Source organism: Phacochoerus africanus, chromosome 2, assembly GCF_016906955.1.
Source record: "Phacochoerus africanus isolate WHEZ1 chromosome 2, ROS_Pafr_v1, whole genome shotgun sequence".
Lineage (NCBI taxonomy): Eukaryota > Metazoa > Chordata > Mammalia > Artiodactyla > Suidae > Phacochoerus > Phacochoerus africanus.
The window spans coordinates 76,645,245-76,671,721 of NC_062545.1; the positions used below are offsets into that span (position 1 = coordinate 76,645,245).

Sequence of the window (26,477 nt, forward strand, 5' to 3'; positions counted from 1 at the left end):
TTTGAACTGTAATCCTCATCTTTTCAAAATGTGGTCTACTAAGTCTAGTTTGTGTCTGTTAAAGTTCTACTTCATCTTGACTTCACACTGTTCTGACTGGCTTTTGCTTGCTTATTATTTAAGTCAAAGATCTATATTAAAAATGTGAATAGCTTATGTCACCAGTAGAAGTCATATAAGGCCAAAGTAAGAGAACTGTAGGAGAACCTCGGAGACGCCGCTGCCACCAGCACAGCTGGAGATCTGAGCCGACAGTGGGGGCTGTCTGTGGGCCCAGCACTCCCTCGATGAGTCGGAGAAGTCCTGTTGTATCTAGTAAGATGGACAGTAGCTTTGATTGTGACTGTGGTGAGCTGGAGCCACCTGATCACTAATGAAAGACATCTTCTGTTAATAAACAGCCACCAGGGCTTCCTATTGAAATATACAGCAGCAAAGGAAGAAAGGAAGCAAAACGGAAATAGTGCTTACCAGCACCTTAGAATGATGCTGCTCAGGACCAGTCCAACACTGAATATATCTGCACTGTGAGGATAATGTTCATAGAAGCCTGTTGTGTGCATATTTATTCACATTTTCATTAAATGTTAAATTCTTCAGCACAGTAAATCTGAGTGCGTACATGGTATGTCATTTCATTCCATTTGAGTTTCTTCATTGTTTTCTTTAAATGTCTGCAGTGTTGCTGCTCCTTTCTTGAACTATGAGTACCGCAATCTTTTTAATTCTCAATATGAGTAGAGCTTTTTGAGCTTTAAATCTAAGGGGAACTCAGTGGGCCCAGTTGGCATATGCAGTGAACATCAAGAAACCATCTTGCTGTGGAAGCAAAATTATTTTGATCTTTCCTTTTGATGCCAGTTTTCTTCCTTGTTCACAGAAGTTCAACAATTGAAAGGAAAAGGCAATAGTAAGGGTTTCAAAATGGCAGAGAAATTTGAAAGTCTCATGAACATTCATGGTTTTGATCTGGGAGCTAGGTATATCGACTTAAAACCATTGGGTTGTGGAGGCAATGGCTTGGTTTTTCTGCTGTAAACAATGACTGTGACAAAAGAGTAGCCATCAAGAAAATAGTCCTTACTGATCCCCAGGGTTTCAAACATGCTCTACCTGAAATTAAAATTATTAGAAGAACTTGACCATGATAACATTGTGAAGGTGTTTGAAATTCTTGGTCCTAGTGTAAGCCAGTTAACAGATGATGTGGGCTCTCTTACCGAACCGAACAGTGTTTTTACATTGTTCGGGAATACATGGAGACAGACTTGGCTAATGTGCTGGAACAGGGCCCTTTACTGGAAGAGCATGCCAGACTTTTCATGTATCAGCTGCTACGTGGGCTCAAATATATTCACTCAGCAAATGTACTGCAAGAGATCTCAAACCAGCTAATCTTTTCATTAGCACTGAAGACTTGGTGCTGAAGATAGGTGAACTTGGTCTTGCAAGGATCATGGATCCTCATTATTCCCATAAGGGTCATCTTTCTGAGGAAGTGGTTACTAAATGGTACAGATCTCCACGTCTTTTACTTTCTCCTAATAATAATACTAAAGCCATTGACATGCGGGCTGCAGGTTGCATCTTTGCTGAAATGCTGACTGGTAAAACTCTCTTTGCAGGTGCACACGAACTTGAACAGATGCTGCTGATTTTAGAATCTATTCCTGTTGTGCATGAGGAAGATCGTCAGGAGCTTCTCAGTGTAATTCCAGTTTACATCAGAAATGATATGACTGAGCCACACAAACCTTTAACTCAGCTGCTTCCAGGAATTAGTCAAGAAGCACTGGATCTCCTGGAACAAATTTTGACATTTAGCCCCATGGATCGGTTGACGCAGAAGAAGTGCTTTCCCATCCTTACATGAGCATTTATTCTTTTCCAATGGATGAGCCTATTTCAATTCATCCTTTTCATATTGAAGATGATGTTTTGCTTATGGATGAAACTCAGAGTCACATTTATAACTGGGAAAGGTACCATGATTGTCAATTTTCAGAGCATGAATGGCGTATACATAACAACTTTGATATTGATGAAGTTTAACTTGACCCAAGAGCTCTGTCTGATGTCACTGATGAAGAGGAAGTACAAGTCGATCCTTGAAAATATTTGGATGGAGATCGTGAAAAGTATTTGGAGGATCTTGCTTTTGATACCAATTACTTGACTGAGCCTTGTTGGCAGTACCCAGATCACCATGAAAACAAACATTGTGATCTGGAGTGTAGCCATACTTGTAACTACAAAACCAGGTCATCATCCTATTTAGATAACTTAGTTTGGAGAGAGAGTGAAGTTAATCATTACCATGAACCCAAGCTTAGTATAGATCTTTCCAATTGGAAAGAACAAAGCAAAGAAAAATCTGATAAGAAAGGCAAGTCAAAATGTGAAAGGAATGGATTGGTTAAAGCCCAGATAGCCCTAGAGGAAGCATTACAGCAATTGGCTGAAAAAGAAAGGGAAAAGAATCAGGGATTTGACTTTGATTCCTTTATTGCAGGAACTATTCAACTTAGTTCACAACATGAGCCTACTGATGTTGTTGACAAATTAAATGACTTGAATAGCTCAGCGTCCCAACTAGAATTGAAAAGTTTGATATCGAAGTCAGTAAGCTGAGAAAAACAGGAAAAAGGAATGGCAAATTTGGCTCAGTTAGAAGGCTTGTACCGGTCTTCTTGGGATAGCCAGTTTGAGGGCGGTGGAGAGGACTGTTTTCTCATGAATCAGTTTCGTTATGAGGTAAGGAAGGATGAGCAAATTGAAAAGGAAAGTACTTACACCAGTTACCTGGACAAGTTCTTTAGCAGGAAAGAAGATACTGAAATGCTAAAAACTGAGCCAGTAGAAGATGGGAAGCTTGGGGAGAGAGAAAATGAGGAAGGATTTCTGAACAACAGTGGGGAGTTCCGCCTTAATAAGCAACTTGAATCCATAGGCATCCCACAGTTTCACGGTGCAGCTGGGTCACCACTTAAGTAAATACAGGCCACGTTAACACCTTCTGCTATGAAATCTTCCAGATTCCTCATAAAACATACAGCAGCATTCTGAAACATCTGAACTAAAACACTCAGCAGACATTTCTCTTTGTATTCTTCATGAAATGTGTTTTGTCTTTTTTATTACTAGTGTTTAGTGGGGTTTTTTTGTTTTTTGGGTTTTTTTTGGTCTTTTTGTCTTTTCTAGGGCCGCACCCGAGGCACATGGACGTTCCCAGGCTAGGGGTCTAATTGGAGCAGTAGATGCTGGCCTACGCCAGAACCACAGCAACACCAGATCCGAGCCACGTCTGCGACCTACACCACAACCCACTGCAATGCCAGATCCTTAACCCACTGAGTGAGGCCAGGCATCAAACCCACAGCCTCATGGTTGCTACTCAGATTCATTTCTGCTGTGCCATGATGGGAACTCCCAGATGGTCATTTAGAAAGGATTTTATTCTTGGTTTTTAAAACCCAGACTTTTTTTTCTACATGTGAGAAGGTTTCATTTTAACTGGCATGTTGTTTGCACACAAAAATAAAGAATAGAGCAAAATAATACAATGCAGGAGGAGACAAAAGAAATGCACTAAGACAAGTAAAAAACATTCTCTCATAGAACAATGAGAAACAAAAATTTTACAGGAAACAAAAATTTTGCCTTGAAAATTTACACAACGAGACTGTACATAATTGCATGGAAATATCTATTTTTTTTCCTAAAACATTTTTCATTCATGAGTGTTTTCAAGTTTTTCATACTGTACACATTTCCTAAAAACACATGATACCAGCAGCAACTAAAAATGAATGGTACACATGTGTTATTGACCTCAAGGTGGGAGTTCCCGTCGTGGCGCAGTGGTTAACGAATCCGACTAGGAACCATGAGGTTGCAGGTTCGGTCCCTGCCCTTGCTCAGTGGGTTAACGATCCGGCGTTGCCGTGAGCTGTGGTGTAGGTTGCAGACGCGGCTCGGATCCCGAGTTGCTGTGGCTCTGGCATAGGCCAGTGGCTACAGCTCCGATTAGACCCCTAGCCTGGGAACCTCCATATGCCGAGGGAGCGGCCCAAAGAAATAGCAAAAAAAAAAAGACCTCAAGGTAACAAAAGTATGTGGCAAAACATATACCACCCATAGTGCTTCACAATATGCACTTCTATTTAGTCAAAGTTTATTGTAGTAAACTACTCTTAATAAGATGCACTCACCATTTATAACATTTATAGTAGTAAACTATTCTTAATAAGATGCACTCACTGTTTATAACATTTATTATAGTAAACTATTCTTAATAAGATACACTCGGAGTTCCCGTCGTGGCGCAGTGGTTAACGAATCTGACTAGGAACCATGAGGTTGCGGGTTCGGTCCCTGCCCTTGCTCAGTGGGTTAACGATCCGGCGTTGCCGTGAGCTGTGCTGTAGGTTGCAGATGCGGCTGGGATCCCGCGTTGCTGTGGCTCTGGCGTAGGCCGGAGGCTACAGCTCTGATTCGACCCCTAGCCTGGGAACCTCTATATGCCGCGGGAGCGGCCCTAGAAATGGCAAAAAAAAAAAAGACAAAAAAAATAAATAAATAAGATACACTCACAATTTATAAATGTTCTGGTATGCATTCTTTACAGTGAAGTGTTACTACATCACATCTTATTTATTTTGGGAAATCAGTATATTTTCTGTATTTAATTATAAAAAATTATAAAAAATTAACTCAGTTTTTAAAATTTATTTGCAAATACCCTTTTCTCCTTTTGGCACTATGGTTTGTTGCCTGCTTAGCTGAATATATAATGTCAGCTTATCCTAAGGCTGTCCATGTACTTAATTTACTTAAGTATTCATTTTAAGTAAAGAGCTCACTGTGTATAGGAATTTGTATTTTGGAGGTGTTTGATCTATCTACAAAGAAAAATTAGGAATTACTTTATACAAAATGCTCCTAGAAGTCTTAATTGTGTTAATTTAAAAAAGAAAACTGTTAGACTTGTGTGCATGGACGTAATTAAGGTACATCATTATTGTAGTTTAAAAGCTGTACATGATAAGACATATTTTGTTTTTACTGTACGTTTTTACTGAATGATCTATTCCCCATCCCAAGGCAAGCATGATGAATAAAATCAGGTTAAATGTTAAAAAAAAAAAAGTAAGAGAACAGTAATAAATAAGACTATGTCATTACGATAATCTGTTGGTACTTGAAGTAACTAAACTCCTTTTCCCAGTTATGGATAATTCTTTGCTATAATGTGTTATTGTACCAAAATCTTAATTGTGGGCTTGCCCAGTCTACTAGCTCTTTCCACTGACTCAAGAAGGCTACTGATTGCCCAAGTGCTTCCATTCCTCGTTCTCTTGGTTACTCCCTGAAGTCCTACCAGCTGCCTCCCAGGTCCCCAGCCTGCCTTAACTCTCCCATTATCCATTCCTTCCTCTTTTTCCCCCAAGTAAAGACCTAGCTCCCAATTCCCACTGCTTGGATAAGAGAATTTCCATTTCCAATTCTAGCTGTCACCTAACCACTGACTCTATGGCTCATGTGCCCTAATCCCTACCCTAGTTTCTAGTGCCATGAACCCCTGGCCAGTGACCTGGACCTGAAGAGCCTGTTTCCATATTTAGAAAAGTATGACAAGGCATGATGTATCCTGACATGTAAGATTTTAATTCTGAAGGTGTTTCTTCATAGAAACAATGCTGTAAGTAGTCCTTAAGCACTAGAGTACTAGAGTACCATAATTCAGTTACCCTAGGCCAAATACAGGTTTTGGTGGGATAGACTAGTCCCTGGGCATCATTTATATCAATGTTTCCTACAGAAAAGGCATTTCACTTTCCAAACAACTGACTTAAGAGACTTCCACCTTCCTGAAAATACTGCTCTGTATTCTCTCAGCAAGTAACACTATGTGATCCAAAGAGCCGTGATCAATATCTGTTAACTGATATATTTCAGGCAGGGGCACAACTGTATCTGCTGCTATAGCATATTTTAAATACAATTTAGCATTCAAAGACCACAACAAAGTGATTGAAAGGGTCCCCTATGTATTATTATTGATCTAAGCTAAGGCCACCTACAATTTACTTTTCCATCACACTAACAAATTCAACTTAAGAGAAAGGAGAAAGGCTAACCTTCACTGGAAACTGATTATGAACCAAAAGACATACATACTTTAATTTACCCTTACTGTAATTCTGTGAGGTTAGGTACTACTAATCCAATTTGTCCTTCTTGTTGTTTTGCTTTTTAGGGCTACACATGAGGCGTATGAGAGTTCCTAGGCCAGGGGTCCAATTGAAGCGGCAACCGCCAGCCTACATCATAGCCACAGCAACACCAGATCTGAGCTGCACCCTTAAACCACTTAGTGAAGTCAGGGGTGGAACCTGCATCCTCATGGATACTAGTCGGGTTATGAACCTGCTGAACCACAATGGGAACTCCCCTATTAATCCAATTTTTTTTTTTTTTTTGTCTTTTTGCTCCTACAGCATATGGAGGTTCCCAGGCTAGGGGGTAAATCGCAGCTGCAGCCACCGGCCTACGCCAGAGCCACAGCAACTCGGGATCCGAGCTGCATCTGCGACCTACACCACAGCTCACGGCAACGCTGGATCCTTAACCCACTGAGCAAGGCCAGGGATCAAACCTGCAACCTCATGGTTCCTAGTCAGATTTGTTAACCACTGTGCCACGACAGAAACTCCCCTATTAATCCAATTTTAGACATGAAGAAACTAAGGTTCACAGAAGTAAGATATGTTGAGAGTTGGTTTATAAGATAATAATTCTTACTAGGCCAAAGAAGAAAAAGAGATTGCACAGACTGAGAAAGATGTTTAACTCCAAATCCAGATAAATCAGAGTAAGTAATCTGAAACATGAACTAAAAATAAAACTGGAAATTAGCCTTATTTTAACCCAAGAGCTTAGATGCACTAACCTACATGCAAGGGTCAGACTCTCTGCTCTCACAGGCAACTCCTCCCTCTTAGGAATTTAGATGATTCTTGAACATATTTGGAAAGAAGTGCTTTGTCAAAACATTTCATGAGATTTAGTTGATATTCTGGTTATAAGGTGAAACTTAGAATGACCTGCAACATTCACAAGTTAAAAGGCTCAGGGATTCTGAGAATCTGGACAACCTGTAGTCTGCAGCATGGCCTACTTCCATGGCAATGTCAGCCCTCAAAGCAAATCAGATATAACTGATTCTCCCTGAAAACAGCTACATTCCTGTAGCTACCTAAAAACTTGGTCCTGGTACTGATGGCAACCTGCCTAAGATATAGAGGAATAATAAAGTCCAGATACAACCTCAAATCTATCTGAATCCAAAGTCCTTATTCTCTACAATTTTATAATCTGAAACCTAAGATATATTTTAAAAAAAATACTTTGTTTTTCTACTTAGATCTCGTATTTTGAATCTATAATTACCAAGTTATGTTGTATTTTATAATTTAGTATCTTCTATAATACTGCACTTTAAAAAATTAAATGTATGGATGCTTAAAAATAATTTACTTTGACCATAGTGATAACAATTTTAACTAAAAACTGTATTTTTATTAGAATTTAAATGGAAAAAAGTTATTGTGAATAACAATAAAATAACCATTTACTGTGGATTTATTTTCAGCCTCTGAGCTGAGTCCTTTGCATACCATTATCAGATTTATTTTCAGTCCTTTATTCTTCATTGTATCACCGGCACAATTTTGCTTCAGTATTATTCAAGAGAAAAATAAATAACACTAAAAATAGGGAATTAACAGCCAATTAAATCTAATCTAATTAGAGCAGGAATATGAAATTGATCATTTTTATATTTTTAGGAGAACTGAAATAATGCCACTGATTTACTTAGCAGGAAGGCATATACTGACACAGCAGAAAGCCTATCATCTTCAATGATAAACTACCAATTCTTTGCAGAGAGAAAGCAGCTATAGCAACCACAGATGCCTAAAGGCACTATTTCCAACCAACTAACTAGTCTAGTCCCCTTGAGTTGAGAGAGAAGTGGGGGAGTTTTCAGTTACATCTATGACTAATGTTACCACACCAATCTATTTTTCCTCACTGTAACACACACATATACAAATACACACACACACACACACACAGAAATTGGTGAGCAAAAAATCAGTATGATCTCCTCTCCTCTCAAACTGTTCCTTTAGACAAAACCCCAGAAACCTATACCACCCCCTTCTTTTCTACAATTGGCAATAATAGATGTTTAAATCCACCTCTGAAAATACAGAGGTTGGTCCCTTGTCTTCCCTGAGGAAACATAAAGCAGTTGAAATATATTCCAAAAGGTGCATGTGTGCACACACACATAATAATAACTTTTAAGAAACTCATAACGTATATAGGAAGGCAGACAGATATACCACAAGACTGGAAAATCTCTTTGCTGGCTGAACCGTTTTACCTGGCCCTTGTACCTTTTTAACTTTTTTTTTTTTGTCTTTTTGCATTTTCTAGGGCCGATCCTGCGGCATATGGAGGTTCCCAGGCTAGGGGTCTAATCGGAGCTGTAGCCACTGACCTACGCCAGAGCCACAGCAACGTGGGATCCGAGCCACATCTGCAACCTACACCACAGCTCACAGCAACACAGCAATGCCAGATCCTTAACCCACTGAGCAAGGCCAGGGATCGAACCTGCAACCTCATGGTTCCTAGTCGGATTCGTTAACCACTGAGCCATGATGGGTGGGAACTCCCCTTTTTAACTTTTAAATGGATTTGTTTTTCATCCTATGGCTGTTCCTCCTATGTGCTGACCCTGTAGCCATTTCCCAGATTTATCCTAAAATAATCCCAAACTCCATCTCAATTCAAACAAGATTTCATTTTTCATTGTAAGAGTCGCAAAAAATGTATTTATTTAAATGCCAAGGAAACTAAATATACTCATGAGAAAAGTAGTAACTATCACTATCCAATGCAAGGAAGAAAAAAAAAACACTTTAAAGAGGAAAAAAAACCTAACTTGAGTCCTCAATCCCAAAAATAAATTTTTGTTTGTTTCAAAAGAGAACACAAGGATCACACCAAAGAACAGATTTGTCCAAAGGCAATTTCATATGTGATTAATTTAGTTCTAGTCTCCCAAATCATGCCAAACTTTTTATGAAAATAATTATTACAGAAGATCATGTTAAAAGTCCATTGAAAAAAGAAAATGTTTTCTACCTTTAGAGGTTTTCACAAAAATCTTAATACCGTATTTTGATTTTGTCCCTTTGATACAAAGGGTAAATTACTTGAATCAGATCTGTTTCCACAAATCTATACTTTTATAAACTTGGACACATATTTAAGAAAAACCTTGCACTTGGTGCAACATAAAAGCAACTGCGATATAATTATATAATTTTAAGGAGAATAAACAGATATTTCTCAACTTTTAACTCATAAAATTTAACAAAATAATTTTAAGATTGATAAAAATGAATATACTAATAAAAATTTGAGTCTTGCTCATTGATTTTTTTAAAGTTCTCAAGGAACCCACAGACTAAACATACATTTTATCATTTCCATTCCACAAATTAAAAAAACAACAACAACAACAAGGGCTTATTCCTTGAAGACAAAGGAGAGTTCCAAGGATTCCACTGAAGCTTACACAGCAGCTTACTATACCACCATGGTGGCAAGAGAGGAAACAAAATAGTAGCAATCTTTCAGCTGCCACTCCACCCTGCCTGCTCTGTGCTATGCAAAAAAAACTGCAAGTAACAGTCTATTACAGCTGACCCCACTAGTCACCATGGGAGCATCAATGCTGCGCTGCTGGTGGATACATACCCTGGGCAAAACTGAGCAGAGGTGACTAAAGAAGTGGCTTCTGAGCAATGCAAACCAAAATTGAGGAAGAGAGCATTCTAACATGAAATCAGGGTTTCCCTTTCTTGTCCCTCCCCAACAACCTATGCCTGCCACCCTACTTCCCTTGACTAATTTTCCTTTCAATCTGCCTTCATTTTCTTTTCGAGCATCTTAATTTTCTAAAGAGTACTTAGGAGTTAAAATCTTTCTTATACCCCACAGAACCTAGCATGTTTATTATTTTGATACTTAAAAATTTACCTTTGTATTACCCCAGATTAAATTACATTTTATAAAAATTAATGGACTCCCTACTCTTGTAAGAAAAAAAAAATCCTCTGTATTTTTGCAAAGAAAAAAGTCTAGAAGACTATAGACAAAATGTGAATAACGATTATTTCTAAGTTTTAGCATAATAGGTGCTCTTAACATTCTTTTTCCACAATGTGTGAGAATTTTTATAATAAACATATTTTAATTCATCATCAGGCAACAAATTAATGTGATTTAAATTAATGGTGTTTACCACATTTGTAACTGAGCAAACTTATGACTACACAGGTAAAAAACTTAACATTAGAACTCGCCTAAAATTTCAGTGTAAAAATGCTCACGTTCATGTGTTCCTACTATGTTCATCACCCAGAAACTGTCCGCGTTAAGGCATACTGTAAACCATAAAGTGCATACAAAGGTATGGAGTTACAATTCATCTCTGATCAATAAGGTTAAAATAAAATTAAAATGTGAGATGACTTTCTTTGTTAGTGAGACATGAGATAGTAACGCATTTTAGTTCTTAAAGTTCTTCCCATCCTAAATACATCCTTCCTAGTTCATTCCACGACTACAAGTTCTTTGACTTCTTATCATCCAACCCTGCTCTCAGAAGGTGTCCTGCAGTCAGAGCCCCATCATTTTAGAGTAATGAGTGAAATGTTCCTGATTTTTTCCACATCAGAAGCCCCTTACCTAACGACGGTTCCGTAACCATAAATGTAATTTTTTTTAAATGAACATTTTTTTAAAAAGCTTCTTACCTATGTACATCTATAAGAGTCAGAAAATGCCAGGAGGTTGACAATCTCATGGGATATAGAAGGAAAAAGGCAAAGAACAAGGTCTATCTGCTTTTCGATTTATAGTGTTGTCAGTCTCCCCATCCGTCCCTCCTAACCTCTCTCACTCTCAACTACCTTACATTCTCTGTCCTTCTACCAAATCAACCAGAAAAACTCTCCCTTCTTACACTGGGCTGCTAGTGAAAAAAAACCATACAATCATGCAGACTGGTGCCATAATTGGTCTACTACTTTAAGGAACTACGGCACTTCTATAACCTTATCTTTAACCAGCAAATTTTCATGTAGTCTTCATCAATAACTTAAAACACTCACCACTTAACATTTACACACACAAAAAAGAGGCACACAATAATGTAACTACCTCATCATCTTCCTAGCAAACTGACATATGTTGACACCATCCTTTCCTCTGTCACTGCAGTTTCAGAGGATAAACTATCTGTTTTAATTCCTATTCAAGGTCATGCCCTCTAGCTGGGCTTGTGATCCAATGATTCTTTTTTTTTTTTTTGTCTTTTCTAGGGCTGCTCTAAAGGCAAGTGGAGGTTCCCAGGCTAGGGGTCTAATCAGAGCTGCAGAGGCCAGCTTACACCACAGCCACAGCAACTTGGTGTGATCCAATGATTCTTACAAATAGCTCTTTTCAGACCTTTGATCCACTAATTAACCTATATACCTTTATTGATTTTCCCCCAAAATTTACTGAGGTATAAGGGCATAACATTTATGAATATTATTACGGATACAAACCTATTAAACCATTATGACAATCACAAGGATGAAGACTTACATCATCTCCAAAAGACTTCTCATGTTCCTTTATAGTAAATCCCTGTTTCTATTTCCATCCTCACACAGTCACTCATTTACTATCTGCCACTACAGATTAGTTTGCACTTTCTAGAATGGATTTGAGTTAGTAAAGACTGTAACCATATCCATATGCAAAGCTGTGGGTATGTCCAGGAAACATCTGAAATGCTCTAATCTTGTGCTTCTTAATGCCATACGAGCAGGACTTAAAGGCTAAAGCAGAGTTTCAAATTAAACAATGAGATACCACTACAGGCATATTAGAATGGCTAACTTTAGAACACTGACAACAACGAATGTTCATGAGGATGTGTAGCAACAGGAACTCTCAGCCATTGGTGGTGGGAAGGCCAAATGGGACAGCCATTTTGGAGGACAGTTTGGCAGTTTCTTACACAACTAAACATATTCTTACTACACAGTCCAGCAGTTGTGCTCTTTGATAGTTACCCAAAGGAACTGAAAAGTTATGTCCACACAAATGCCTACACACAATGTTTACAGCGGTGTTACTCAGAACTGCCAAAACTTGGAAGCAATCAAGACGTACTTTAGTAGAGGCACGTATAAACAATTTGTAGTACATTAGTCAGCACTTAAAGAAATGAGCTGGATCTGCTGTAGAGCACTGGAAACTCTACCCAACATTCTGTGATAATCTATACGGGAAAAGAATCTGAAAAAAAAATGGATATGTGTATATGTTTAACTGAATCACTGTGTTGTACAGCAGAAATTTTCACAACATTGTAAATCGACTACACTTCAATAAAACTTTCATTGTACACCCATAAATGTAATAAAATTTATTAAGTAATTTTTAAAAATTTTAAAAATAAAACTTATAAAAAATAAAATAAGAAATAAAAGAGAAAGAAATGAGCTATCAAGTCATGAAAAATACAGAAGAATCTTAAGTGCATATTACTAAATGAAAGAAGTCAATCTGAAAAGACTACATACTGTATGATTTGAACTATATGACATTCTGGAAAAGGCAAAACTATGTAAACAGTAAAAAGATCTGTGATTACAGGGGGCAAAAGGGGGGGAATACAGGATGAATAGGTAGGGCACAGAGGATTTTTAGGGCAGTGGAACTACTTTGTATGATACCATAATGGTGACTACATGTCATTATACATTTGTCCAAACCCATAAAATATACAACACGAAGAGTGAACTCTAATGTAAACTATGGTCTTTGAGTGTCAACATTGGTTCATCAGCTGTAACTGATGTACCACTCTGGTGGAGGATGTTGATACTGGGTTAGGCTATGCATGTGTGGGAGTATATAGGAAATTTCTAAAACTTCCACTCAATTTTGCTATAAACTTAATATTTTTCTAAAAAGTAAAATCTATTTTTAAATGGAAAAAGAAAAAGAACCATGTAGCAATTTTGGAATTGAGAAGTACAATAACTAAAAGAAAATTTTACTGGCACCATATATGAGCTGGCAGAAGAAGAATTGGTAAATCTGAAGATATACAATTGCAAGTATCCTGTCTGAGCAATGAATAGAATAAGAGAAGTAGGAAAAATGAACAGAGCCTCAGTGACCTGTGGGACACCATCAAATCTATAAACATACACACAACTGAGGTCTCAGGAGAGGAGAGAAAGAAAAGGACAGAAAGACTATCTGAAGAAATGATGGCTGCAAACTTCCCAAATTTGATGAAAAACATTAATCTGTACATCCAAGAAACTCAATTAACTCTAAGGATCCACACCTATACACATCATAGTCAAACTCTCAAAAGACAAAGACAAAAAGAGAATCTTAAAAGTAGCAAGAATCTTAAATCCCTCATTGGGATTTCCCTTGTGGCGCAGTGGGATAATCCCGTGGGTTAAGGATCTGGCATTGTCACTGCAGTGGCCTGAGTCTCTGCTGCGGCACTGATTTGATCCCTGACCCTGGAACTTTAACATGCCACAGGTGCAAAAAAAAAAAAAAAAAAAAACCCTCATGTAGAAGAGATTTTCATAGATAAATAGCTGACTTCTCATTAGAAACCATGGGGGCCAAAAGGCAGTAATATAACATGAAAGTGAAAGACTATCATTCAAGAATTCTATATCCAGCAATACCATCCCTCAAAAAAAAAAAGAAAAGAAAAGAGAAACAGGGAATGAAGGGGAAGAAAGAAGAATTAAGACATTCCCAAATCAAAAACTGACAAAACTGGGAGGTCCTGTCATGGCACAGCAGAAACGAATCCAACTAGGAACCATGAGGTTGTGGATTCGATCCCTGGCCTCATTCAGTGGGTTAAGGATCCAATGTTGCCCCGAGCTGTGATATAGGTCGCAGACGCGGCTCGGATCCGGTATTGCTGCAGCTGTGGTGTAGGCCGGCAGCTACAGCTCCGATTAGACCTCTAGCTTGGGAACCTCCATATGCCACGGGTGCCGCCCTAAAGAGACAAAAGAAAAAAAAAAAAAAACCTGAGAAAATTCATTTCTAGAAGATCTGCACTACTAAAAAAAAAAAACACACAGGAGTTCCCATCGTGGCTCAGTGGAAACAAATCCAGCTAGTAACAATGAGGATGCAGGTTTGATCCCTGGCCTCGGTCAGTGGGCTAAGGATGTGGCATTGTCGTGAACTGTGTGGCCACACCAAGTTGCTGTGGCTGTGGTGTAGGCCGGCAGCTATGGCTCCTATTAGACCCCTAGCCTAGGAACTTCTATATGCCACAGGTGCAGCTCTAAAAAGAAAAAAAAAATACAAAAAGGAGATCTTCAGTAAAAATAAAAGGACTATAAGACTGTAATTCATATCTACGTAAAAAATAAAAAACATTAGTAAATAGAAAAAAACAACATAAATGTGTTTTTGTTTTTAACTTTATTTCTAACTTTTTCTTCTTCTAGTAAGTTAAAAGGCAACTGCATAAAGCAATAATTATAAAACTGTATTTGTGGACATAATACACCAAGATGTATGCACTTAGCTGCTATGCAATAATATACATGCTAAACATCTGTCAAAATCCCTATTGCACTGGGGCTACGTCATTCATGTAATGACAAAAACTTCTTCAATCCAGAAACTCCGCACTTTCTAAAGCTCTATTAGGCAAAACAAACCCTCAATAAAAATATTAAGACTGAATGATTTTAAGAATTAAGCTTTTCCAGATTCTGCACAGCATAAGAAACAGTTAACAAAATGAAAAGGCCACCTACAGAACAGGAGAAGATATCTGCAAACTATCTGATGAGTGGTTAATATCCAAAATATATTAAGAATGCATACAACTCAACAGCAAAAACCATCATCTTCATCATCATCCAATGTGAAAATGGGCAGAGGGACTGAACAGATATTTTTCCAAAGAAGACATACAGATGGCTAGCAGGTCTAAGCAAAGGGGCTCAACATCACTAATCATCTAGGAAATGCAAATCAAAACCACAATAACGTCACCTCGCACCTGTTAAAATGGCTATTAGCGTAAAAACAGAGATAACAAATGCTGGCACAAATGTTGAGAAAAGGAAACTCATGGATTCCTCAGAAGATATAAGTCTCTGCTCAAAAGGACATCTAGAATTGGGTTTTCATTTCCTAATAATCGCTATCTTAAATTTCAGCTATTTACCCTGTTAGCTTGTGGAAGTGGAATTACTGTTATACTAAATTATAGTACTTCAAAGTAGCAAAAATATATTGATGTTCATATTGGTTGAAACAATATGTAAGAGTTTTAGGGAGTTAAAAATGACTTATCAAATGTTTATTCTGGTAGGACATTATAAACACCAACTGATAATGGAAAACTGCCCAACGAAAATTTTAAATGCCAAACTTATGTTCTAGAGCAAATTTAGGGTCGCATAAAACTTTTTGGTTGTGTTTATTCATTTATTTATTCAGCAAACATTTATAGGGCACCTGCTCTGTGCAAGGTAGTATGCCAGAAACTATGCATAAAAAGACAAGGTCCCTGTCCCTCATAGTGTGTACAGCCTAGTGAGAAGTTCCCATTCTGTTTTGTTTTGTCTTTTTGCCTTTTCTGGGGTCGCTCCTGAGGCATATGGAGGTTCCCAGGGTAGGGGTCTAATCAGAGCTGTAGCCGCCGGCCTATGCCACAGCCACAGCAACTCAGGATCCAAACCTGTCTGCAACCTACACCACAGCTCACGGCAATGCCAGATCCTTAACCCACTGAGCAAGGCCAGGGATCGAACCTACAACCTCATGGTTCCTAGTCGGACTCGTTAACCATTGAGCCACGATGGGAACTCCTTTTTTTGTTTTGTTTTGTTTTGTTTGGAGAAGCTCCCATTCTGAAATCAAAGAATTTATGACTACAATGGACCTTAGAGTTTCCTTATTTTGCAAATAAGGAAAGTGAGACTTACGGCCAGTTTAGCCAGTAAGGTCTACAGAAATCCTGCCTCATGTATTCTTTGCATCATTATTTTTCTTAATACCAAGAGTGATGATGGAGTGCTTTCCTGCGAGTGAAGCAGAAATATGGAACTATGGGCAAAATATGTAATAATCACTAAATTAAAGACAGAAATACCTAATGGATATGGGACAATGTACTTACAATTCAGGGACAAAAATCACTAATAGATGTGACACCATGATAAAACCCCAATAAAAAACTAAAACACTAAAATAAGAAACTGAAGAACTAAAAATAAGGTAATATAATATTAAGGCTTCTATGCCAAAATTATGATTTTGCCTCTGATTACTGATCTGTAAAACGGGGGTATTAAAAGTATGATTGTTCTAAAAATTAAATTAATTACTACTTAAAAGCAGTCAAGTCTGGTACCTGGTAAATATTCAGCAAATGTAAGGTATTCCCTTTTTTTTTTATATTGTGCCCACAGCATGTGGAAGTTCCCTGGCCAGGGATCAAACAGCTATAACCAGAGCCACACAGTGACAAGGCTGGATCCTTAACCTGCTGAGCCACAAGGGAACTCCCAAATATTAGGTGTTCTTATGGACAATCATTTCTTAATTTTCAATTGACCAAAAAAAGGAACTCTTTTTTTAAAGAAACTATTCTACTATTATGATGGTCTTATTTTTCTAGCAACTAGTAGACTGCGACATTAAAATGTATTTCAGAAAAGTATTTAATATGTATAGTATCTAACAGTATTATTCTTTTCTCTATAAAGACATATATCAGTTCTAAAACTACAGGAAAGATAGACATTAATTAAATAACCAATTTAAATTAATAATTATACTCAATCATAACTTAAATTAGTCATTTAGCTCAATATTCCTAAGATTATAAATCCTAAATAAATATCTTTAAGAGAATTGTTCAAAGATGACTTTCAAATAATTAAAAAGTTTATGCAGCTTTTCTCATCGTACATACCCTTAAACTAATTAATGCCTTTGAAATAACCATGCATTGTATACATTAACAAAGCTTTTATATTAATATCAAGCATCATCCAATATCAACAACAAAATAAGTAATATATTTATATCCACTTACTGCAATCTCTCTACAAGCTGACATGGATATTCCTGTGCCTTCAATTTGCTTCAATGCATATTCCTTTTCATCTTTTCTGCATATGAACAAAAAAAAATTATTTTTTTCTACACACTATTTTTAGGTTCAAAATTATAAATATAAAACAATAAAAATGCACAAGTCTCTCGGTGAAACATAAACACTCTCACTACGCATGCATTGCTTATTCTGATAATATTTCAATTACAGAAATGTGAAATACCAAAAGGAATTCATGTCATAATGAAAACACTAGACAGAGCCAAAACACAAAATGCAAAATTGAAACAGGATACTAAACACAGCGCTAGTTTCAAAAAGTAAATAAGCATAAATATAAACTCAAGCATATTGCAAGATAATTCTACTGTCTTAATTATCCAGAATGAAAGCATTCTGTTATAAACATTAACTACAAAAATAAATGAGAGATGTAAACTTGTAAATTTGTTTAAAATAATTTCATAATATAAGAACCACTTAATAGATGGGGAAGTTTATAGAATGTTAACCTACTAAGATACATTAATTCTCAACTAGGACAGGGGACCTTCAAAAGTCCCAAGACCACAACCAAACGCCTTGGAAAGACTTCAAAACTCCAGCCACCAACACCTCATTCTCAAGAACTCCAGGAAAAAAACCCAGTAGTTACGGCAATTTTACTAATTAATGGGGGTAGAATTAGGAATTCCGGGAAATCACAATAGTTAACAGTGTGTTTAAGCAAGGGAAGACAGTTGTTCAATAACTTTATGGTTCAATTTTTAGGGTGATACAGTCCATAAAGATAGTATCAGATAAGTGGCTAGTGCAACACAGCCCCAGCTGAATGTCACAAATATGGCTCATACCACTGGTTAATCTGACAAGAGGAGTATAATCCATGCCCCACGGGTTTTTGTTTTTGTTTTCTTTTTACGGCCGCAACTGTAGCATGTGGAAGATTCCCCGGGCCAGGGCTTGAATCAGAGCTGCAGCTGCAGGCCTATGCCACAGCCATGGCAACACCAGATCCGAGCTGCATCTGCAACCTACACCACAGCTTGTGCCAACAATGGATGCTTAACTCACAGATCAAGGCCAGAGATCAAAGCCACATTCTCACGAACACTATGTCAGGTTCTTAACCTGCTGAGCCACAACTGGAACCCCATGCCCTACAAGTTTTGTCTTTTGATCATATTAGAGTCTCCAACAAGTTATCACATGTCAAGATGGTTTTGTTAAACACCAAGTAATGCCACATCTGTCCTACTTACCTATTCCTCACTTTCCCCATTCCGTGTTTACTAGCAGATAAAGGTGTTTAAGAGGTTATCATAACATGCATTTTAAAACATCATTTTCATGCATTTTGAATATTTTCACAATCATCTACATTTTGGGCAAATGATTAAGTTATGGTTACTTTTTCCTACAGTCTGAAAATTATATCCATTTTTCTTCCAATATATGACATTCAGGAAACAATTAAGAAGCATTTTGGTAAAGAGACAACAAATTAAATATGTCAATAGGACAGGCTGTTATGCAGTTTTTTTTCTTTTACAACCACACCTGTGGTATATGGAAGTTTCCGGCCAGGGGCTGAAGGGAGCTGTAGCTGAGGCCTATGCCACAGCCACAGCAGCACTGGATCCAAGCTCCATCTGCGATCTACACCACAGCTTGTTGCAATGCCAGATCCACTAAGCAAGGCCAGGGACAGAACCCACCACCTCACAGAGACAACATCCCAAGTCCTTAACCCACTGAGCCACAATGGGAACTCATGTTATGCAATTATTAAAATGAGAATCATGAAGATTAGAAATATTGAAAATGTTTACTATATACTGCTGAGAAAATAAATTATAACATATAAAAAGTATATATACATATGTCAAAAGTAATATAAAAAATGAAAAACAGGAGTTTCTTAGTAGCTCAGTGGGTTAAGAATCCAGTGTTGTCACTGCTGTGGCTTGATCCTTGTCGAGGAACCTTCACATGCCATGAGCACAGCCAAAAAAGAAAAGAAAAGAAAAGAAAAACACTTGTGTTAAGATGTAGAAAGCAGAGTTCCCATCGTGGCTCAGCAGTTAACGAATCCTACTAGTATCCATGAGGACACAGGTTCCATCCTCTGGCCTCGCTCAGTGGTCGAAGGATCTGGCATTGCCATGAACTGTGGTGTAGTTCACAGACGTGGCTCAGATTACGTGTTGCTGTGGCTGTGGCATAGGCTGGCAGCTACAGCTCCAACTGGACCCCTAGCCTGGGAACCTCCATATACCACAGGTGTGGCCCTAAAAAGACCAAAAAAAAAAAAAAAAAGATGTAAAGCTATGTTAACTAGCTTTAATGCTAATGTTATATTGTCTTTTAAATTAGAGAAAAAAAGAAAAAAAAATAATTTCACACTTGGAAAAATCACCTATTAACACAATATTTACTATTGTTTTTATAGGTTTTCTTTGCCTTTTTAGGGCCACAACTGCAGCATATGGAAGCTCCCAGGCTAGGGGTTTAATCGGCGCTGCAGCTGAAGGCCTCTGCCTCAGCCACAGCAACACCAGATCTGAGCCCCGTCTGCAACCTACCTACACCACAGCTCACAGCAACGCTGGATTCTCAACCCACTGAGCGAGGCCAGGAATCAAACACGAGTCCTCATGTATACTAGTCAGGTTCATAACCTGATAAGCCACAACGGGAACTCCAAACTTTAGTATTTTTAAAGTGATCTCTTATGCATGTTTTAAAGAACAAAGTCAAAGATAGGGAAAGCTTAAATGATCCTTTTTTTCCATCCTGTTCCTTCTAAACATAAAACTAGACTTTTTTCAGACCACCCAGAAACCACTAAGAAATACAAGCAGCAGGTAACTGAATGTAATTAAAACCAAATATCCCCCCACCTTAAAAGTGTCTGTGTGTATGTGTCCCTGAGATGCTTAACATAATGCTTAAGATGTAAATTTCAGATAATTAATAATTAAATTAACTACCAGGTATCTATTAAATATTTAGTTGAATAAATTCTTAAAATTATATATGCTTTCTGACAAAATATTCATATGAAATTATAATTTTGTTTTCAACAGAAATATTTCAATCCCTAGTTGCCCTAAATGAAGTGCTCCAGAAGCTCATGTAATTGCATAGTTTTATTTTTAATACTGTAAAGAATATTACACAATCTGGATAGGTTATTGTTGCTATGGAAACTATAAGATTTTTGCAGGAAGTCAAAAAGTGCAAAATTAACACATCACATTAATGACTTCTGAATTTCACATCCAGGCTGTCAAAGGAATTTGAAAGCTTGAGCAGAATAGACGGAAGCATAGGCCTCATACTCTGAATTATATGGATAGGATCTGGGCACAAACCCAGTAATTATTTCACTTAATAAGCTTAAATATAACTTCCATCTGCTAAATTAATAAAACACTCAGAGATCTGCAAACTTAAGAGTTATCTTCAGCTTTTGCACTGAGAATGAAAGAAAGTACATGTAGTATTACCATTTCTCTTGTATATTAACTGTCAGATGATAAGCGATGATGCTGCACCTCTGAGGTTCACCATCTGAAGAAGTGGCAGAATCCCAGAGGCATATGGACTCACTCGCACCACTGTACTATGTCAAGCCGATCTGTGGTCAGATGCCAATACCTTAGTTATGAAAACCAAATATTCGTCCTTTCCCACAACGCCCGCAAATATTTCAATGACTAGCACATGAGGCAGAGAAGCTTTACCGCTCTCATCCCAAGTGAGAGCTCCTCTCTGGGAGTTCCTCCAAGTGGTGAGACACTTCATACCCCACAGCTTATATGTTTCAGGCACACATGATATTAGGTGTCACAAAAGTATAATTTGTTTTTCTACATGACAAGGCTAAAAAGCAGATGAACCTGGCCTCCACTGCTATGATAGCCTGGCTTTTACAGGCAGCTCAGTTCTTTCTTTAAAATATTTTATTTCTAAATAAAAGTAGTTTAAAGATACGTGTACTCTAATGTTCACTGCAGCTATATACACAATAGCCAAGACATGGAAGCAACCTAAATACCCATGACAGAGGAGTGGATAAAGAAGATGTGGTACATATACACCATGGACACAATGTAATATTACCCAGCCATAAAAAGGAAAGAAATAATGGCATTTGCAGCAACATGGATGGACTTAGAAATTATCATGCTAAGTGAAGTTAGTCAGATAGTGATACACCAACATCAGTTATATGTGGAATCTAAAAAAAGGATACAATGAACTTCTTTGCAGAAGAGATACTGACTCACAGACTTTGAAAAACATGGTTTCCAAAGGAGACAAGGTGGGGGGTGGGGAAGGGGGATGGGCTGTTGGTTCGGGATTGTGATGATCGTTACACAACTATAAATGTAATAAAATTCAATGAGTTAAAAAAATAAATAAAGTAGTGTATTATTTATTATAATACAGACAGACAAAGAAATTCCAAAGCCTTCAGGAAAACTGCTTTCTAAATTGTAGTGCATATTAGATACTACAGACAGAGCAACTGCACACTGAAAATAATCAAAGGAGTTTACTAAATAAATCCAGGCAAATTAAAAGTAAATTCATAGTATAAACATGGATTTATTTAATACAGAATGTTTTAAATTTAAAGACATTTCTCCTATACGTCTGTAATATGTATCAAAACCATGCCAACTTCCCTCCCAGCATTCATCACAAAGAAAAATAATTGTTCAATGGGAACACTATGTAACAACAAAATAGAAAAATTAATTTGGCAGAGACTGTGAGTCTATTACATTTTCCATCTGAGACACTATGTTCTGGAAAATTCTTGATGTAAGCAATTCTATAGATAGTAGAAAAAATAAGAAGCACATATTTGTGCAAGTTGTAGAAATCACTGTCCTAAAATAAAAGCTTAATCTCAGGCAGAAAACTGAGCTCAGTGGTAGAATTGATTTATTTATTTTTGCTTTTTAGGGCCACACCCAAGGCATATTGGAAGTTCCCAGGCTAGGGGTCAAACTGGAGCTGTAGCTGCTAGCCTACGCCACAGCCACAGCCATGTCAGATCAAAGTGGCATCTGCGACCTACACCACAGCTCACAGCAATGCCGGATCCTTAACCCACTGAGCAAGGCCAGGGATTGAACCTGCATCCTCATGGATACTAGTCAAATTCGTTGCCACTGAACCACAACAGTAACTCCATTAGTGGCAGAATTCAAATGTAATTCAGGGAAGAATTTCTCAAGTCTAAAGAAGTACGTTCAGTAGGAACATTTCTTGAATAAACTATTAGGAACTGGTTTAATGAAAAAAATTAGTCTATACCTTTCAAAAATGTTCAGACTTGGTGACCAACCTCAAGTCACCTTAGCAAGGTGAAACACCATTCAGCAGCCGGTAAGCACAAGCGTAGGTTTAGCCAAAACCCTACTTGTTATCATCATAATTAAACAGATCCAAGGCTTTTTGGCTCCTATCAATAATACTACCAGGTGTCCAGATCAGTCATGGGCCATCTTTGGTCCCAAGGACCTAGGACAGACAAAAAATTTAGAAGAATCTTTTAAGAAAAGATGAGGGAATTCAAGCTCAAGTGCAGCCAAGAGGAAAATTTTAGTCATCAGACTAAGAGGGTTAAAATCCTTTTTGTTTCTAAGGAAAACAGAAGGGCCTTACTATCTTATTTTACATCAAGCAACAAACAACCACAGAGTCAATATCATATATCTCAACACTGTACCAAACCGAGGATGAATAAACTTAGAGGCTAGCTACACTAGACACCATGGAGTTCACAATCCACCAGGAAAGGGACTTTGAGTGAGTGGGAAATATAAACAGATAACTGATGACTCCTTCTGTACTCAAGAGGTATGCATAAAAGGCATAGAATGAGTCTAGTATCTCTTCTCAGAGCTTTAAGGATGATAACTACATAGTGATGCTTTTAAGGGAGGAATTCCTCAGGTGGAGAAGGGATGAGGAGGTCAGAGAACTCCAGGCAAAAATAGGGCATGGGAAAAATAGCAGACATATATGCACGAGACCACTGGTATTCAGGATGGCTAGAAGCTGGGGGCATGATGACAAGGGGAAAGAGATGAGGTTAGAAAAGTAAAGGGAAGGAAATAAGTGAGTTCTGCAAAGAAACTTTTACATCATATGTAAACAGTGTGGAAGAAAAGGGTTTGAGAACAGAGAAGGTACATAACAGATCTTTGCTCAGAAAGCTAAATGGGGTAACTACAAACCAACAGCAGAGCAAACATCTGTAGGTTGCTCAAACATTCCAAGAAGGGAAGAGATAAGGCCTAGATTAGAATAGGCAGAGGAGTGCTCATTTCGGTAGCACACATACTAGAATAAGCAGAAGAGACCAAATATGGACTCAAAAGACATTCCTGAGTCAGAACTGATAGAATTTAGTAACCAATTTGATTCTGCAGGTAAAGGAAGATGCGTGAAGCTTGTACTTTGTCTAATTGTGCCAATGATGACGATTAACCAGAAGAATGATAACATGAATAAATGGAGACCAGGAAATATATAAGATTTTATCCTAAAGGCAATGAAAGTTATGTATAAAGATCTTACTAAGAAGGACTAAGGTTATAGGTGTGAAAAACAATTATGGAGTTACTGCAATGTAAATGTCCGAAGGAAAGATATAATAGAATGTCAGCTCCAAAAGGAGCTTACAACAGCCCTGTTATAACCTCCTCACGAAGATGAAGAAGCTAGGTCAGCAGCCAGAAGCAGAGATGAGATGAAGTCTTCCATTCTCCATAACAAAATGCTAAAAGACTGGAGAAAAAAAGGAATACTTGGTGATTGTTATTTTAAAAGAGGAATTGGCAGGGCCAGATGAAAATTTAAAAGGCTGGATCAAAGATAATTCTGAGGTTCTGAGCTTGGTTGATAAGGAGGGTGATAAAATTGCAAACAAAATTCAAGTGACAGCTCAGAAGGTTCTTTAGCCTGTAAATGATTCCTTTAGATAGAAATTGATCAAATATGAAAATATCTGAGAAGTTCAAGAACATGCTGTAAAGATGTTACCAGAATTATTGCAATGATCATTTTATAATACATACAAATATTGAATCATGATGTTCTACTTTGAAATAATATAATGTTGTATGTCAATTATACTTCAAAAAAAAAAAAAATGTTTACTGAGGGCCTGCCATAGGAGTTTCAGATTTAAAGGACTCGAGCTTACAGATGTGATACTGGATTGGAAGAACTAGAGCATAGATAAATTTTTTGGTACCCAGAAAAGAAGCTGAGGTAACATGGAAAGGAAAGAGGGAGAAAAAGAAAGAAGGAAGAGAAGAAGAAAGAACAATTTCTAAACACTTCTCTCATATCCCTTAGGAAGACAAACAATTCTAAGAATTTGTTCCTCAAGTTTTCCTTTCCAAACCTTTAGAACTCAAAGTTATGAAATCATCAGAAATACAGTACTCAAGATGGTACCATACGATCATTGTTTTTATAATGAGGTATTACCAAGAAAACATTATTCAAAGAGTGTGACACCTGAGTCTTGCCAACAATTGCTTTCCTTTTTTTATTTTGCATTTTTTTAATTGAAGTATAGTTGATTTACAGTATTTCAGGTGTACAGAAAAGTGATTCAATTATATATACCTATATGTGTATATATGTTCTTTTTCAGATTCTTTTCCATTATAGATTACCAGATACTGAATATAGTTCCCTGTGTTACATAGTGTGTCCTTGTTGTTTATTTTATATATAGTAGTTTGTATCTGTTAATCCTAAATTCCAAAGTTTTCCCTCCCCTCCCTTTCCCCTTTGGTAACCGTAAGTTTGTTTTCTATGTTTGTAACTGTTTCTGTTCTGTAAATAAGTTCCTTTGCATCTTTTTTTTTAGATACCACATATAAGTAATACCACACAGTATTTGTCTTTCTCTGTCTACCTTAATTCACTTAGTACAATGACAATCCCTAGGTCCATCCATGTTGCTGCAAATGGCATTATTTCATTCTTTCATATGGCTGAGTAGTATTCCATTGTGTATATATACATCTTTTTTACATTTTTAATTATAGTTGATTTACAATGTTCTGTCAATTTTTGCTATACATAAATGTGACCAGGTTATACATAAATATACTTTTTTTTTACTACATTATCCTCCATCATGTTCCATCAAAAGTGACTGGATATAGTTTCCTGCACTATGTGCCAGGATCTCATTGCTTATCCACTCCAAATGCAATAGTTTGCATCTACTAACCCCAAAATCCCAGTCCATCCCACTCCCTCTCCCTCTCCCTTGGCAACCACAAGTCTGTTCTCCATGTCCATGAGTTTGTTTCCTTTCTGTAGATAGGCTCATTTTGTGCTGTATATTAGATTCCAGATATGTGACATCATAAAGTATTTGTCTTTCTCCTTCTGACTTACTTCACTTAGTATGAGAGTCTCTATCTCCATCTATGTTGCTGCAAATGCCATTATCTTGGGTTTTTTTGATGACTGAGTAGTATTCCATTGTGTATATGTACCACATCTTCTTAAACCATTCATCTGTCAAGGGACATTTACGTTACTTCCATGCCTTGGCTATCATAAATAGTGCTGCAATAAACTTTGGGATGCTTTTCAAAGTAGAGTTTTCATTTTTTTTCAGGGCCATACCCACAGCATATGGAAGTTCCCAGGCTAGGGGTTGAACTGGAGCTGCAGCGCTGGCCTATGTCACAGCTACAGCAATGCCAGATCCAAGATGCATCTTTGACCTACACCACAGTCCCAGCAACACCAGATCCTCAACCCACTGAGCAGGGCCAGGGATTGAACCCGCTTCTTCACAGATACTAGTCGGGTTCACTACCGATGAGCCACAACAGGAACTCCAGAGTTTTCATCTTTTCCAAATATATGCCCAGGTATAGGACTGCTGGATCATATGGTAGTTCTATTTTTTAAGGATCTTCTATACTACTTTTCCACAGTGAAAAATACCAATTTACATTCCCACCAAAAGTTTAAGAGGGGTTTTGTCTCCACACCCTCTCCAGCATTTGTTATTTGGAGACTTTGATGATGGACATTCTGACTGGTGTGAGGTAATAACTCATTGTAGTTTTGATTTGCATTTTTCTAATAATTAGGGATGCTGAGCATCTTTTCATGTGCCTGTTGGCCATCTGTATGT

The 26,477-nt window shown here is 37.5% G+C and overlaps 1 protein-coding gene and 1 pseudogene across 5 annotated transcripts in view; one reads left to right on the forward strand and one right to left on the reverse strand.

Annotated features, from left to right (window-relative positions):
- The window catches only part of CDK19 (cyclin dependent kinase 19), a 198,569-nt gene that overhangs the window by 116,834 nt on the left and 55,258 nt on the right, over positions 1-26,477 (reverse strand). For 4 of the 5 annotated variants that reach the window (XM_047762707.1, XM_047762731.1, XM_047762698.1 and 1 more), the window contains one exon: positions 17,255-17,330. In XM_047762707.1, coding sequence (XP_047618663.1) covers positions 17,255-17,330 — 76 coding nt within the window. Of the gene's footprint in view, positions 1-17,254; positions 17,331-20,787; positions 21,350-26,477 lie in introns of those variants that run through there. The other variant, XM_047762717.1, reaches the window with a different exon arrangement.
- LOC125117009 (mitogen-activated protein kinase 6-like) lies at positions 864-3,181 on the forward strand (annotated as a pseudogene).